Here is a 15,396-nt window from a genome sequence, read left to right as displayed (position 1 = left end):
TATGGGGTAGCAGGAGAGGGCATAGTAGGGACGAATGACAACCAGCTGCTGAGGAGTTTCAAGCATGGTGATAAAGGCTTTTGATTCTCTCGTCATTCCGAACCGGGGGTATACTATCACACACAATCGTACAAAACCTAACCATACACATCTGCCATGTGATGATCATACGAAGGCCGCAACCCTAGACCACTCCCCGTCCCCTCCGCCTACCGGCCTGAACTCAACCGCCTCCTTAAAGTATCCAGCATCCTGCCATGCCTTCATAGTGGGCCCGTCATACGGCCCTTGGCTTCCTCCTCCGTCTCTCCCATCTGTCCACCTAAACTCCCACATTTTGGGGTGTCCGTTTAGTGACGATGGCTGCTCTTCCTCCTTTTCCTCCTTTTCAGGAGCAGTAGGCTCCAGCCAAGTCTCGCCCGTCTCTGCTCTATACTCTCTCATCAACCACTCCCTCTCCTTATCGTAAATATCCGGATAATCCCTTCCCAACAGCTTATCTGCCGCCTCAGTAATGGCATCAATCGCCTCCCTGGTCTTCTTCTGCTTCGGATCCTCCTCCTCCTTCTTGTCATCCACATCCATCGAATCGATGCCCTGTTTCCTTTCCTGCCTCTTTTGCTTCCACTTGGGCACCTTCTTCGGCCCCTTGGTTTTATCTTTTCCAAGTCTTGCCAGCGCCTCCAGCGCCGTCTCCCCCTTTTCTAGCGTCAAGATCAAGTTTCTGAGCAAGTCCCCAGTGGCGATCTTATCATCTTCCCTCTCCTGCGCGCGCCTTTCCGCCTCACGCTTCTCGTGCGCCAACGCCGCCTTTTTGATTTCCTTTTTGGACAAGCCTTCCAGCCACTTATCGTGCACGGCATTTTGGTCGGCCGCTTTGCGGATGTAGTTGCCCGCCTCGTCAAAAGCGCCCTCTTCATTCTCGGCTTGCATGTTGAAGGCGTCAATCTTGGGCGCGTGTTTCTTCAGTCCGCCTAGGCCGACCTCTTCGTCTACTCCCTCTTCGGCGATGGCGGCTGCTATGGCTTCTTCGTCGTCGTCTTCGTCGTCCGATTCAGCTGAGGCGGCGGGGTTGATGTTGATGGTTCCTCCAGCTTTAGAAGAAAGGTCTTGCCCTTCGATTTCCGAGTCGGCGAGGAAGTGGACGGATTTTTTGTCCTTCGCTGAGCCACCACCGGCTGTCGTCGGTTGAGCACCGTCGTCGTCTTCCAAGTCGCCAAACATGTCTACCTCGTCGTCTTCATCGGCATCTTTCCCTGCCCCGTTGGAAGGCTTGTTGTAATTATCCATCATCTCGGCCAGATCCACGTCCTCAGCGTCTTTGCCTTTCTTGCGGCTCTTCCCTCGGGCTTCCGCGCGGTCTTCCAGGTTGTCATTGTCCGAATCGGAATCGTACCCATCGATGTTGACCGCGCCGCGCTTGGTGGCTCGAGAAAGCCCACCGATCACGTCGGCGGCAAGAACCTCCTCGTCAGCTTCGTCGAGGTCGTCATCGTGCGCTGAGGGCGCGAGCGCGGAGGGGTTGCGCACGTCGAACTTGACTTTTTTGTGGGAGGGCCCGCTGGAGGTGTCGTCGTCGTTGGAGCGCGATTCGCCGTGGTGTGCGCGGGCGTAGGCTTCGCTGGCGCGTTTGGGGCGCGCGGCGGAGAAGCGGGAGGACATGGTGGTGGTTGTCTTCAATCTCGTGTGTTGGTGTGTAGGCGTTGACGTCAGCGTGTAAAGGTTATGTTTTCTTGGTGGAATGGCCTATTCTGTCTCTGTATCGCAGACTTTTGTGTAGATATGGCCTGAGATGATGACTATTTTGCCTGGGTCGACGGCGAATGACAACCCTACAAGTAGAGGATGGTGTTTAGAGAGGATCTGGATGGCGAATTGGGAATCTAAAGAAACTCCATCACTAGGTACCTTAGCCGTTGTCAGCCCCAACGGATAACATGGAGCTCTCCACTGCCATCAAGGTCCAGAGCGTTCTGCAGTGGACAGGCAGCGCTCAAGGTACCTCTGACCTAAGCGTTTAAGAAAGGGGGGAGCTCGCGCCACAGCACGGTTTCACAGATCTGACGCCACGGCGGCACCTTCTCACCCCGCCAATCCCGTTGAGGCGGCAGATACCTCTAGGTACTTACTGTACGATACCCTTGCTAGGCCGCCAGGGTCCCAATCATTACCTAACGTGCCTGTAACTTTCGGGCCCAGTTATGTCATCTGCGTTGTTGCCTTTGGAACCTTCCACGCGGTCAGGTTATTTCAACACCGTCACAACCTCCCTTTCACTATCGCTTGTCACACTCTGCTGTTCCGGGTACCACTACTTATTCTGCGAAGCTTACCTTGAAATCTCCCTTCTTGATACAAATACCCTGTCGTTTCCCTTTTTCACAACATTACTTTACTCCATCTCTAGCAGCCCCCTCGCGATCATGGTAAGCTATCCTTGTCCTCACGCTCGATTATCAAGAAAGCTTTTTGACCCCTCTATCTTTCTGAAACATTCTAACTTGTGGCCATGGCAGTATGGAGACATCTACAGCCGCGCCGCCGGTCGCTCTCGGGGCGCGCAACGCTTCGATGAGTACTACCGCTGCTACCCCCTTGTCATGGCGCCCGGTGCCGAACGACCTGAACTCAACTACGGCTCCAAGATTCTGCTCCCGCCTTCCGCTCTCGACAAGGTTTCGCGACTACACGTCCAATGGCCCATCATGCTAGAGCTTATCAACGGCTCGCAGGGCACCCACACACACGCCGGTGTTCTAGAGTTCGTGGCTGAGGAGGGCAGGGCCTACATTCCGCAGTGGATGATGCAGACACTCAAGCTCGACGTGGGCGACATGATCCAGATCAAGACGACTTCTCTCGAGCTTGCCAGACTTGTAAAGCTCCAACCGCAATCGGTCAACTTCCTCGACATCAGCGACCCTCGTGCCGTCCTCGAAAAGGCCTTCCGGAACTTTGCGGCCCTGACCAAGGGCGATGTTTTCAACTTTGAGTACAACGACGAGATCTACGAAATGGCAGTACTAGACGTCAAGCCAGAGACGGCCAAGATGGGTGTCTGCATGATCGAGACAGATGTCAGCGTCGATTTTGCGCCGCCAGTTGGCTACGTCGAGCCTTCGCGACAGACACAAGGCAGTGGTACCAGCACACCACGCAATGGAAGGGCTGTTGGCGGAGGACTTCCGGCGGGTGGTCTTTTGCACAACCAGGGAACCATGGCTCAGGCCATCAACTACGATGCCATCGCACCAGGAGCCACCACCACGTCGGTGGGCAACTTCCAAGGCGAGGGTCTGCGGTTGGCGGCGAAGAAGAGTAGCAAGACGGGAACACCGAAGCCGGCGACGCCGGTGGCGGGTACTTCGACCAACGTTAAGGACGTGGTGCTTCCCAGGAGGAAAAACAACAACGGCCCGCTGCCGTTGCGTCTGCCGCCCAACAAGCTCTTCTTGGGATACGAGATCAAGCCTGTCAAGACTGCCGCAGACAAGGAGAGGGAGGCGGCCGCGGCGAAGCAGCCGCATTTTGCGGGCCAGGGACAGACGCTCCGGGGAGGAGTCCCGAAGAAGAAGAGTGATGGTGAAGACAAGGCCGCGCAAGCCGAGAAAAAGCCGACAGAGAGCAAGGGAAGGCGACTTGACGGCAGGAATGTCTAGGGACAAACTTTCGTTCAACAAGCTTGTTACTAGATGGTTTGATGCATTGTCGGGCGTTTATGGGAAACAGGGTAATGGGAAAGGCAGGTTCACAGTCAAGGGATCACGGAACGTTTGTAGCGTCGTTACGAATACATATGGACAGGCCACGGTGCTTTTCAAGATAGAAAAGGGCTGCATATGGGATGATGTGGAGTGCTGAGCAGCACGATGTTCACTCAGGCCCATGCAGCTGACTAGAATTAGTGAGGAAGGAAATGATACCTCGATGTCCTCCTATAGTTAGATCATGCAAAAGTGATATTCAACAAGGTCCGCTGGCTCAATGGCAGAGCGTCTGACTACGAATCAGGAGGTTCCAGGTTCGACCCCTGGGTGGATCGAGTTATCTTTTCTTTTGCTGGCATTGCATACGGAGATGCTCCCGACTTTTTTATTTTCTTTTTGCTCCCTTGAAATGCCGGCAGTTGTTCTTTGAGTGCAGGGCACAAATGGTCCCTGATTTTTCATTGTTGACGGTGCACCGAGAACGGCTTGGCCCTTCTGGTCTTTGTCTTAAGCGGTCGCTTTGTAAGTGTCGTACCAGGAAGGTCCGGAGTTCTGCCTGCATCCGCTTTCGAGGTCTGTCCTTCCAGAATTTTGCATCCTTGAAGATCAGATACATGTCAACGATGCTTGGAGCGAATATATCAACAGCATTGCATCGAGTTCTGATGCTAGTTTAGTACCAACGATTTTTGGCTTTTCCCAGTTGCACTTCCACGAACTTGGTCGGTTGCATCGTTTGAGATGAGTCCTTGATTAGCTAATGTGGGTCGTGCAGCAGGCTGGCTGGGTCCCGTGATTGGTTGAAAGGGACGAAATCGAACGGCATTGTCGGTTTAGCACTTCCGCACAGTGAGCAAGCAAACCAAAAGCGCCTCCCACTTCCAGGACATTGATTGACTGACAGGGTTGACCACTTCCTGTTCCGGACTGGTTCTGTGCTCACTGCGACCGGACCATTCATCATCAGTCGCAAACCGAAGCCATCTTCCGACTCGCAACCATCCGTCTTTCAACAACACCAAGGCAACCTTGCTGGATGCACCTTGCCATATTCTTTCTTTGCACTCGTACATATCCACAAACAATCAATCAATTGCAAACAAACCTTTTCGCACCACTCGATGCCGCTTGCTGAACAGCATAGCCAGCCATGTCCAAGGTGGAGGCCCGGCGTGCTTCGGCGCGAAGCCGTACTAGATCTGCATTATCGGCGACGGAGGCATTAGAAGTAGCGGCGGCAGTGGGTGGTGGCCGTAGTCTGCGGCCACGCCGAGCCGGGAGTCAGGGGGGTGGTGCTGTGGGAGCCGCTGCTGGTGTTGCAATCGGCCGCGGTGCGACATCAAATCTGGGCCCAGCAAGCCCACTAAGACGAAGCGCTCGCAGCGGGGATTCAGCAGCAGGGGCAGCCCGGAACTGTGGTGATCCACGTCGTTCGTTCAACGGCCGTAGAGGTGATAACAACAACACTACATATCACAATATTCGCCCGCGTAGGTCGTCCATCAACTATCGTGAAGATTCTTCCGACGATAGCGACAGTGCCTCTACTACGTCTGATGAAAGCGACAGTGAAGAAGAAGAAGAAGAAGAAGAGGAGGAGGACGGAGAACGAGATGAACGGCAACCCGCACGCAGGTCCGCCATATCATCAACACGGGGGCGTCCATCTCGGACCGAGCTCAACAATAACACACGAGCAGTCACCTCCGGTCGCCAAGCGCTAGGAAAACGGCGCCGTCCCCGGTCCGGCTTCTTCCATGAAGACACCGATGGAGAAGATGACGACATCGTCAACACCGACCAGGAAAGTCCCCCCACTCCTCGCAGGGCCAGAGCAACGGCCATATCCGTAGCCAGAGCCAGGGATTTTTCAGTTCCACGTACCCCAGAGCGAAAGAGAAGAAAAGGCACGCCGGCGACTGCCACTAAGAGACGCACGCCCGCTTCGTCCAGGAAATCTAAATTGGACCTTGTCCACTCTGGTGGTGCCGACGAAGACACTGCCGAAAAGGAACCCAAAGTCATCCCCCCCTGGCAACATCTCCCGTATGAGCTTTGGCTCTTGATTTTCAAGTTTGCATCCGCCGAGCGTGATCGAGATGCTGTCAACCTTCTCTTATCTGCGAGCCGTCTTTGCAGGGAACTTGCGGAACCAGCCCTGACGGCCTTGTATTACTCTCCCCCCTTGCTCACGCGGAAAATGGCACATGGACTCGTGGCGCTCTTGTCCTCGGATCCCTCAAAGATGAAGTACCGCTACAGGTGGAAAGTAAAAAAGTTGCGGATCGATGTTGAGGAGATTGCTTCCAAGACTTATAAAGGGCAACACCTCGACTGGGAAGCCCTTTTCGCCAATGTCCCACAGCTCATGTCTATCGACTTCTTCCATGCAAAGGACGATGCCCCATTCCGATCTCTTGAAGCGAGCCTCAGATGGAAATATCCAACTGCTTTGTGGAACTTTCTCAACGGCGGCGACCCTCCAGGAACCAAGCACAAGCCGCTCGAACTTGAGGCCTGGAGATGGAACGGAAGGTTGATGACCCCCGACATGACTCTGCAAAGTCCTGCCATTATTCACCAAACTCCGGCTTTTTCAAACCTCAAGAAACTTTGCCTTCAGAACTTCCAGGTTCCTTCGATGCCCCTGCATAACTGGCCAGCGGTTGTCCAAGAAGATGAAGGGTTCGAAAACTTCTTGATCAGCGAGTTTGCCCATGCCATTAACGTTCTTCCCCAACTGGAGTATCTGTCTATCGAATCCTCCACCATTGCAAACGACTACTTGCTCCGCCTTCTTCCCAAAACTTTGAAGACGCTGGAGCTCGTCAACTGCTGGGAAATCACTGCCGATGATTTTTCGGAATACCTTCTGACCCGTGCCTACCATCTTGAACATCTCTATCTGAAGCATAACCAGTCCCTCAGCTTGAGTTTCCTCACTGTCCTGGGCACTGCCTGTCCACACTTGCAAACGCTGAGCGTAGATCTGAAAACATACAACCACCATGAATTCTACAACGACTCAGACCCCAGCTATGACGAGGTCCTCAGCGTCCAAGAAGTCCCCGAGTGGCCAGTGAGTCTACGCACCCTCGAGCTTCAGAACATGCGCAAGTGGTCCGCCGACGCAGCCGAGAACCTTTTCCAGTCCCTGATCAAAGCCGCACCCGATCTTCCCGACTTACGCATCATTGATATCAACGCCAAACTCAACATTCCCATCCGCCAGCGTTCCGAAATGCGCGATAGATGGGAAGCCCGTCTCAAGGGCGTCTTTCTTCGCAAATGGGAAGATCCCAAGCCACCCTTCAAACTACGCCCCCCACCAACACCCACCCCCAACAAGCAGCAGATAATACCCACCTTCTCAACGAGGAAACTACCTCCTTCTGCTATCAAACGGTCCCGTACCGTTAATTGGGTAGCCCAATCCATCGAAGCCCACCAAGGGCCGTCGTCCTCACTCTCTACCCGCCGAAGCGCCCGCATCGCAGCTCTATCCTCTGGCTCCTCATCTTCCAACGGCGGCACACCCTCGCCCTCGCGCGGCCACAGCGCCCAACGCGGCGAACGCGAAGTATCCGTGGCTTCATCGCTATCATTATCAGCCGAGGCATTATCTCTTTCACTAAGGGAAGCCAACGTAGCGGGCGAGATTCTCTACAGACATGGCTGGTGCGAGAAGGTGGAGCTGCAGTTGGACAACCAGAAGTTGACGGAGCAGACGTTGACCATGGAGGATTTTGTGGATGGCAGCGGCGATGATGATGAGGAGGATTCCGAGTGGGATGGGATGGACAGGGATGACGATTATGGTGGTGGGGGGTATGCTTGGTGATACATATTGATTTTCGCAACTGACTTGGTTGGGTAAATGAAACTGCCCGGAACTGGGCCTCGTACACACACACGCGGGATTCATGACTTGGGGGTTTGGGTACCTTGCTTATTTGCTTTCCATATCATATCCTCTGGCGCTCGGTGCATGGAGGGATTATTAATTTGCTTTTTTTTATTTTCTCTGAAGAAAGGTTGATCCGGCTTTCACTAGGGTATACAATGGTGCTCGCTGTCTTGTTCGTTTTTTTAATCTTGTACGCCTTTCGGAGAGGCCCTTTTCAACTCCATTTTACTCGCAAGGGAAAGACCGTTCCTTTGTTTTTGTAAGCATCTAGATACTGCCATGTCCACTTTACTTTTTTCGCTTTCAAGCGCGGACCAGACTAGCCTAGAGGTACATTATGGCAGCCGATTGCAAAGTACCATACTACCTACAACATTGTAATTGCCGTGTACACACCATACATGTCAGCGGTGATCTGACAACAGAAGATATCTCTCTTTCACGCTCATAATGCCAATATTAGCTCAGGCTCTCTTAAATCTCGACAGCTGGTCTTGATTAGACATTCATTCATACGTTCCGTATATCGTTTGCTCTCTTGACCGTTTGCTCTACAGATCTTGCTCCCTTGCCTTTGTATTTTTGCTTCCCACTTTCGCTCCCCAGGCTCTTTCCTCTTATTTGCTTTCATGTATCGCATTTATTGTATAGGACTCACTTGACGGGCATGATCCACATACAAAGACGAAGGGACGAGTCGAAGGCGCTTGCTTGCAGGATCGGTCATAGTCTGTTAACACATCCCAAAATATGATGGCAGCAGCAGTGACAAAGATCATATAGGAGGCACGACGCGACAGCAGGGTAACAAGAGGGATGGATATAAGTTACGAATCGATATCGATCCTTTGTTGCTATTGAGAATATCTAGATGGACTGTGTATGTGGTGCAGACTGGAGTAGTTTAGGTGATACTAAAACCATATATATACCTACGTAGTAATGGGAAGGTGGATGGATGTTTCTTAGGTAATTGACATGTACCTGTCAAGATCTAGGTATCATGATTCGTGTGTCAATGTTTGGAACGGTAGGTAAGTACACTATGTAGGCAGACAGTGAGAGATGAACCTGGAACGTGGCTATTATATCACACGTGTAAGACGACGACGGTGATTGGCTGTAGCGGAAAAGGCTTGAGTTGGAAGCTTATTTTGACGACCCCCATATTCAACTTAAATTTAACCAATTAATTACGTACCCTGCTGACAGTATTTCCCTTTGTCATGAGGCGAGCTGTTTTCACTAGGTGATCATTCGGTCGTATTTTTTTTGATCAAGTCTCTTCGAGGTCTGTTGCTCTGGCAAATTCATGCCCTGATATACTGGGAGGCAATCTGCGGTTAAAGTTATATGCAGAAGTATGCTCCTGTCCTGCGAGAGCAATGCTCTGCAGCCTCTATTATGCAGACACTTTCCCCTATCATCTCCTACCAGATTGTTCCTGTTGTAAGTATCGCAACAAGCGCCTTTCCGGAACGCCTTCCTGCCTACTTTTGCGAAGGGAAGTAGAGGCTCCTTGTTTTATCAACTTTCAGCTAGCCGGTAGAAGGTAATTTGTGAATTGTTCAGCTAGAACAAGGCAGTATCATGTGTATCGTCATTTCCCGACACCAGTCACCAGTACGAGAAAAGCATCCCACAGTAGAACCACAGAACCACTTTCAAGTCCAACGACGCCACAAGAAAACCCAAGTCGTAAGAATCATGAAAGTCCAAATCATAGCATCTCTCCCTCTCTCGGTTTCCGAGCATGAACAACGCCATTTACATCCGAAATGGCAAAACCGAGCGAGCCCGTACCGTCAAGCACTCCATACTGCACCACTGGCTCCTTGGTCGTCATGCCATTCACTCCGTCACTAGCCGCCTCTGCTCTTTGACAGATCGACTCAAGTACTTTCTCAGCCGAGGCATTACTGCTGCAGCTAGCAAGGAGTGAAGCGAGCTGATGTTGTCTTTGCTCCAATTCGAAAATAGAGTCGCCGCTGCTGTTTGACCGAGGTGACGACGAGGGCAGCGGCGACCGGAGGAGGAACGAGTTGGCCAGCTCGAATGGGCTTAAGGAAAAGTCTCTCCCGAGGGTTGTCCAACCTTTAAATAGAGAGAGGATCGAGATAGGACCGAGAAGACTAATCACTACCGCTAGGGCAAGGGCTGGCTTGTCGACGGCATATTGGGGCTGATGGCTGGTGTAGGTAACCTTCTGCACAAAGGCTGGGTTGCCTTCTGTCTCGCCACCTGCCGCCGCAGCAGCCTCGTGTCTCTCAAATGCCTCACGGATGGACAGGCGCAACGCCAGCTCTCGGAAACCGTTCAAAATATCATGAGTCGGATCGTCAAAGATTGGACCGCATGCGCTTTCATTGCCAGAGTTTTGTGCGTACAAGAAAGATGCCGCTCCTCTGTAGTCGATCACAGTCTGAATTAGGCTATCCGGATCATCTGGATCCGGTACCGGTGCTGTCCAAGTCATCCAGGTCCCCGTCGGCTCAGCCTCAACGGAAACGACGTTATCCCAGACCACAGTTAGGACCGTCTCGGCGCCCCAGAAATGATTAGCTATTTCTCCAAAGTACCAAAGTTTCCAATTTTCATGGCCTTGGTTTGTCGATGACAGATCTCTAAGACTCGTCAGTGAAACGGCAGCTGCAACCAGGTTCAACGCTCGAAAAGGTAGACTCAGGCCTTGCGCTCATGGGAAGATACGTACAGCAGCTGAACAACCTCATCGTTCTGCCAGTCGCTTGTTGAAAATGTGGCTTTTTGTCCTTGGAGGAACAACTTATACTTAACCGTTGAGGGATATAGATGATGTGTCGTTGTGATGACGTTGGCATCGCAATCATTCGAGGCCTTCCGAACGACATTAACCTCAATATACTCGTTGACATTAATGGCATGGGTTGTAACATTGAGAATATGGTTCTGGCTGTAATTTGTTGATGGGCGCTCCAAAAAGTGATGTAAGTTTGATTGGTTGAGTGTGTTCACGTATTGGAATCCAAACCCCTGGCAAGATACCACATAGGTAAATTAGCCTTGACGCCGTCTGAAGCCCAACCTCTGCGGAGAACTCGGGGTATCTGTACTTGCCTCAACACTTAAGGAACAATTGTTGCAATCTGACCCGGTAATGTGGATGGGAGTCCTGGCCTGATACTCTCTCATGACGTCTGAGAATATTTGCTTGAGTTTGGGAGTATCAGAGGACTGTGAATCCCAAACCTCGGTGGCGGGTAGAACTTGAAGGTCAATAATACCCGCATACATTGAACCAATGGTTAGGATGTAGGAGCCTTTTTGTATCAGAGGGCCCCGGAGGAAGGACGTTATGGTCACGAGGATGGATACTTGATGACACCTAGATCAGTTTACTACGGATCAAGCGCAGACTTGTGTATAGTGTAGAGAGAGAGTACGTAAATGATGGCAAACTCACCAACACTGACGCGACAAGCCCTTCTTCGCATCAAGGATTTGAGGGATCCCCAAACACTCGTGGCTGCTTCCCAATTATAGTGAAGACTGGACACAGGCATGTTGCCTTTGAGTGCTTGTATCCAGAAAAAAGACACCCATCCCTGAACGTAGGCAATCATCATCAAAGAATTTGCAGCAGTTGAAGTAAAAGCCAGGAGCTGACCAGGCTGCATGCGATGTGAACCAGCCCAAGCGCTAACCGGCTTGCCGTTGCTGTTCAAAATAATGTAAATGGCCAAAAGAGTACCTGTCAGCTTCAATCAGCACATGTATAACCATGTGCAGATACTGAGGAAATGCTGTACTCACAAGCCAGACTCAGGAGTAAAGGAGCATAACCGAGATATAGGATTCGTCTAGAGCGTCCTGGTTGCCAAGGACAATCATGATTGATGGTATCAAGCCCCCTCGGAGATGAGCCAATTCTCTCCAAATCCGAGTAACGTCGAGAATCTGTACGTCCAGGTTGGTCGTGGAGCGGTACATTCTCCTCCAGCATGTAGACACTAGTGGGCACATGCTGTGACGAATCATCAACATGGTGATTCCCGTGGTAACGATCGTGACCCCTGTAGGAAGTAGTTCCTCTGGATGAATCCATAGGGCAGATTGATCGTAAGCCGACGTGGGTGACGGATAACAGACTTGAAATAATTCGAGAATGAAAATAACAAGTGAAGAACTGGGAAGAAGTATGCAGATCAGAAAGGCGACGAAACACCAAGAAACGGGATGCTTCACGCGCCCTTAAATAGAATACATCTACATCTCTAACTCACGTAGACATTGATCAGCACAAGCAGGTAGCTACACAACCCAGTTTTTTGCAGCCTACCTCAAAGTCAGCTCGTCTATTGCATATGGCTTAGTTGTGTAACACACCTTTTGCTGTGTACGTGGGCCAAATACACCATAAATAGGCGAGGCTCGGCTCAAGGAGGTTCAGCTTTTCACTAGATGGGTCGCAAGATAAACTCGCAGATACTTAGCCCAACACTTCGCAACAGCCATGATTGGGTAGGCAGTCCACCCGTACATTGTACTTGGTGGGCTTTTGGATGGCACGACGTTGATGCACGATCTGGCCAGGCCTAGGCTCATTAGTCTTCCATTCTTCCACACAGACACTATCAGTACCAACGCACCTCTGCGGATCTCCCCTTTGGGTCTCCAATTGCCTCCAAAACTCAACAGCTGAAAAGTTGGGAGAAAAGAGGCGTTTCGAGACCATAAAAGTAGCATTACCATCGGCTGCAGAAACCCGAGCCCTTATCTTCGCCGTTTCTCCGCGGAAGTGCTGTTTCTGCCTAGTCTTGGTGGCGCTTGAGCTCAGGGGGCCATTCGTGTTTGGTCTATCCAGTCGCCAGAGTGACGTTCCTGAACTTGGGGTATGTATCTGGTGCAAGCAGTTCATGCTTCATTTGTGTTTCGGAAAGTTGAACGGGTAGCGAGAGAACGACCGGTCTGTCGACCTTATGTATCTATACAAAAGCGCAGGATCTTTTGGAGCTAGTATCAAGGCCACGAAATGGTTAGCAAAATTCAACAAGATGGGATCCGATAATGTGCGTCGACATCTTGCTTTCGGGATTGGACAACTTTCGTTGTTCCCCCGACAGCCATCGAAATTCATTGGCACGACCGTCTGAGAACCGGTTCGATATCGTAGCAGAGCTTGACCGCACGGTCGAGAACCCGAAAGGCTCCCGAAAACAAGCATGCTCGCCGTTTGGGAGCATGTATTTCCCTAGACAACGGAATGGTGACCTTGGCTTACAGTTAGACATCAGTTGGGCAGCCAGTCGGCTTGAAGGCGTAGTTGCTGTTGTTGTCGGGGAATACATCGGAATTTCGTTGTGGTTCGAGGCCTTTTAGGTGACCTCTCGGCCGTCAATGTTTGGCAGGCTAGAATGCCGAAATGCTAGAAGCCCCGGAAGACCCCATTTCCGTAGCCCGCCCAGGCAAGCCACAACGCCCCAGCTGCACGTTAGAGGGCATCTCATCCTGCCCAATTAACTGCAGCAAACATTGCGCTGCTGAGGCCAGTCGGCCTTGCCGGAGTCAGCGTCGGCAGCGTTTTGATCCCTAAATGTAGAGTTTGTCGATCATGGTCGCCATGGCGGTGCTGTTCACACTGATGACCTTGTTGGCGTTGACAGATTTGTTGGCAATAGAGGCGCCGTTGGCGTTGACGGCGTTGACGGTCTTGATGATGACCGGTCCGGTCTAATTAGGCGCTGCCAGCCGCTCAAGTGCTTCGATGGCCTCCTCTAGCTCACGAAGACTGGGCATGAGCGGGAGATACTAATGTTGGGTGAGCGGATGCTGGGTGCTAGCCATGCTGAGAGCGTGGAGAGGCTGAACCATGTACTCAGTAGCCAGAATTCTAGAGTGAAGCCTCAAAGAAGCATAGAGTGTTGTTCGGCGGCCGGCGGGACAGCGTTCGTGAAGGCGTGTAACGGCGAAGGGTGAAGCTGGACACACGTTGGTTAGCAGACGTCGGCTGTCCGATTTTCAGAATGACTTACGGGGAGTCGGACATGGGGCTACCACTGGTGTGCTTCAGACAGACCAGTTCAGCTTGAAGGCACGGTTGCTGTTGAGCTTGAAAGCGCAATTGTTCTCGGATCTGTTGGGAACAAGTGTGCTGTTGAAGTTGAGGACCCTTCCGGAGGTGTCTCGATGTCAGCATTCGGTGAATGGAATGTAGTGACATGAACTGGCCACTTGTTGTCGACAGGAGAGCGGTGTCACCATCGAGCAACCACTGACCAGTGGAACGGACAGGACTTGATGACCAATTTCTTGTCCATGGGGGAAGGGAGCATAAAGTAGTGGAAGACCGGAGAAAGATCGAACAGATTCTTGGAAGCTCCTTCCCTTCTTGTGACATATGACAACAAATTTCCTTTCTTTGGGAAGGAGTGTCTGTCGAGATTCAGTTCAAGGAAATGCCGTGTTGCGGGGGATTGAGCAGTTCGTCGTGGATGACGAGTGGTGAGTCAAACCACCAACCTCCCTCTCCATCAGGGTCGAAATCTAGTGGCCCTAAACTTGCAATTCTCTTTCTCTGTGGACTGGACGTCGTTGACCAGAATTTGTCAACCTCTTTCTCCTTAACGGTCCCAACAAACAAATATGCCCCAGAATTCCTGGTCCTGGGATAACTTCTGGGGTGAGAGCTACGGCCAACTTCTCTGGCAGACGGGCCCTTCCCACGATGACACTTTCAAGCCGCCTCGCGTTGCTCCTTAAGGCAAATGGGATTAACCCATCGTTTGTTATAGACAAAGAACTGTCTGATCGAACCCAACGGTTTTGCTTTGCTCCAGCAGGAAACTAAACGACGATTTCGCGGTTACAAGCCAGGCTTCTTGCCGTTTGGCCGCACAGTCAAACTTGAACGAATCGTGCCTGATCTGGCCTCGGCTCAAGCTCTGGAGCTCTTTTGCAATGCTTCAACCGGTTTGCTTTTTGTTTAATCAACAGCGATTCTACTACAGCTGATTTCCATGACACCTGGGTGATTTCTAAGAATGCAATGCGTTACCTTAGTCCTCTGACACTCTCCTGCCACAGGACGGTTGCGGGGATATAGTAGCGCTGAATGGGGGTGGGCATATCGTAGCCCGCAATCTCGGCGTTGCGGAGAATGGCTGGGTGCAGGTCAGCTGTCCTAAACGATTCGATGGGTTCGACACGATTAGATCCCTCTTAAGCAAGCTGGAGCTCAGCAATGGCGGAGAGGACAAACCTGGGCCACCGAGTGTGGTCAGTTGAGAGAACCAAGTGCAATTCTTGCAAGTTCTCTCAGGGCAGTCAGTGGCCTTGTAAATTGGTCTCGGTTGATGCAGCGGCGAGATGCCCAATGCCATGCGCATCCATGCCGCATTATATGAAGAAGCAGGCTTGCTTCAATCTCCTCAACTCTCTGCCTGATAGGCGCAAGGCCTAGTCTCCGGACACCTTTCGTGGCAGCCACCAGCGCTTTCGAATCAATCAATTCTCTAGTTCCTTGATCCAGATCCTGTTCCATGGATCGTTGCGCCAACAGCGGACGTATCGCCGATGAGCTTGGCGAGTACTTGTTCAACAAGATGATGCCTCGTGTCAAAACGCATGGTGAGAGAACCCAGAGGGAGCGTGACGTTGCTCTGTGCGTCTTCTGTACCGAAAAGTGTCCCATCATGATGACCATCGCCTCTACCACTGCTCGCGGTACTGGTGTGCGGTGCGCAAAATTCCACACGTCATCAACTTCGATCTGCCGTTCTTCGCCATCTGTCGACGGTGACAGTG

General features: G+C 51.7%; 6 protein-coding genes and 1 non-coding gene across 7 annotated transcripts; 3 read left to right on the top strand and 4 right to left on the bottom strand.

Annotated features, from left to right (window-relative positions):
• Positions 1-64: 64 nt before the first annotated feature.
• B0T23DRAFT_381970 (uncharacterized protein) lies at positions 65-1,915 on the bottom strand. The gene has a single exon (XM_062837299.1). The coding sequence runs from the start codon at positions 1,660-1,662 to the stop codon at positions 166-168; it is 1,497 nt and encodes a 498-aa protein (XP_062691725.1). The 5' UTR covers positions 1,663-1,915; the 3' UTR covers positions 65-165.
• A 310-nt stretch (positions 1,916-2,225) lies between these two features.
• On the top strand, positions 2,226-3,982 carry B0T23DRAFT_339902 (ubiquitin fusion degradation protein UFD1-domain-containing protein). The gene is made up of 2 exons (XM_062835870.1): positions 2,226-2,426; positions 2,517-3,982. Exons 1-2 carry the CDS (start codon positions 2,424-2,426, stop codon positions 3,657-3,659), a joined length of 1,146 nt encoding a protein of 381 aa, XP_062691724.1. The 5' UTR covers positions 2,226-2,423; the 3' UTR covers positions 3,660-3,982.
• B0T23DRAFT_t257 lies at positions 3,971-4,042 on the top strand. The gene has a single exon. It is a non-coding gene; the product is annotated as a tRNA-Arg (tRNA).
• Positions 4,043-4,700: 658 nt separating this feature from the next.
• B0T23DRAFT_381968 (uncharacterized protein) lies at positions 4,701-8,015 on the top strand. The gene has a single exon (XM_062837298.1). It carries the CDS (start codon positions 4,858-4,860, stop codon positions 7,546-7,548), a length of 2,691 nt encoding a protein of 896 aa, XP_062691723.1. The 5' UTR covers positions 4,701-4,857; the 3' UTR covers positions 7,549-8,015.
• A 1,319-nt stretch (positions 8,016-9,334) lies between these two features.
• On the bottom strand, positions 9,335-11,698 carry B0T23DRAFT_405376 (uncharacterized protein; the record flags this gene model as incomplete). Its single annotated transcript, XM_062838992.1, has 5 exons — positions 9,335-10,019; positions 10,328-10,626; positions 10,711-10,967; positions 11,057-11,344; positions 11,407-11,698. The coding sequence occupies 5 exons, from the start codon at positions 11,696-11,698 to the stop codon at positions 9,335-9,337; spliced, it is 1,821 nt and encodes a 606-aa protein (XP_062691722.1).
• A 1,484-nt stretch (positions 11,699-13,182) lies between these two features.
• B0T23DRAFT_429616 (uncharacterized protein) lies at positions 13,183-13,639 on the bottom strand (the record flags this gene model as incomplete). Its single annotated transcript, XM_062840201.1, has 4 exons — positions 13,183-13,323; positions 13,377-13,455; positions 13,536-13,571; positions 13,626-13,639. 4 exons carry the CDS (start codon positions 13,637-13,639, stop codon positions 13,183-13,185), a joined length of 270 nt encoding a protein of 89 aa, XP_062691721.1.
• Positions 13,640-14,452: 813 nt separating this feature from the next.
• Positions 14,453-15,286, bottom strand: B0T23DRAFT_443521 (uncharacterized protein; the record flags this gene model as incomplete). Its single annotated transcript, XM_062840864.1, has 3 exons — positions 14,453-14,810; positions 14,852-14,924; positions 15,026-15,286. 3 exons carry the CDS (start codon positions 15,284-15,286, stop codon positions 14,644-14,646), a joined length of 501 nt encoding a protein of 166 aa, XP_062691720.1. The 3' UTR covers positions 14,453-14,643.
• Positions 15,287-15,396: the final 110 nt, after the last annotated feature.

The sequence above is a fragment of the Neurospora hispaniola genome (assembly GCF_033458365.1).
Source record: "Neurospora hispaniola strain FGSC 10403 chromosome Unknown B0T23scaffold_5, whole genome shotgun sequence".
NCBI classification, from domain to species: Eukaryota; Fungi; Ascomycota; class Sordariomycetes; order Sordariales; family Sordariaceae; genus Neurospora; species Neurospora hispaniola.
The sequence above is the reverse complement of the archived record's forward strand: the minus strand, read 5'-3'. Positions and strand labels throughout refer to the sequence as shown.

What these genes read in the sequence shown, in the direction of transcription:
- B0T23DRAFT_381968 (XM_062837298.1), top strand. Translation starts at nt 4,858, where the DNA reads ATGTCCAAGGTGGAGGCCCGGCGTGCTTCGGCGCGAAGCCGTACTAGA.
- B0T23DRAFT_381970 (XM_062837299.1), bottom strand. Translation starts at nt 1,662, where the DNA reads ATGTCCTCCCGCTTCTCCGCCGCGCGCCCCAAACGCGCCAGCGAAGCC.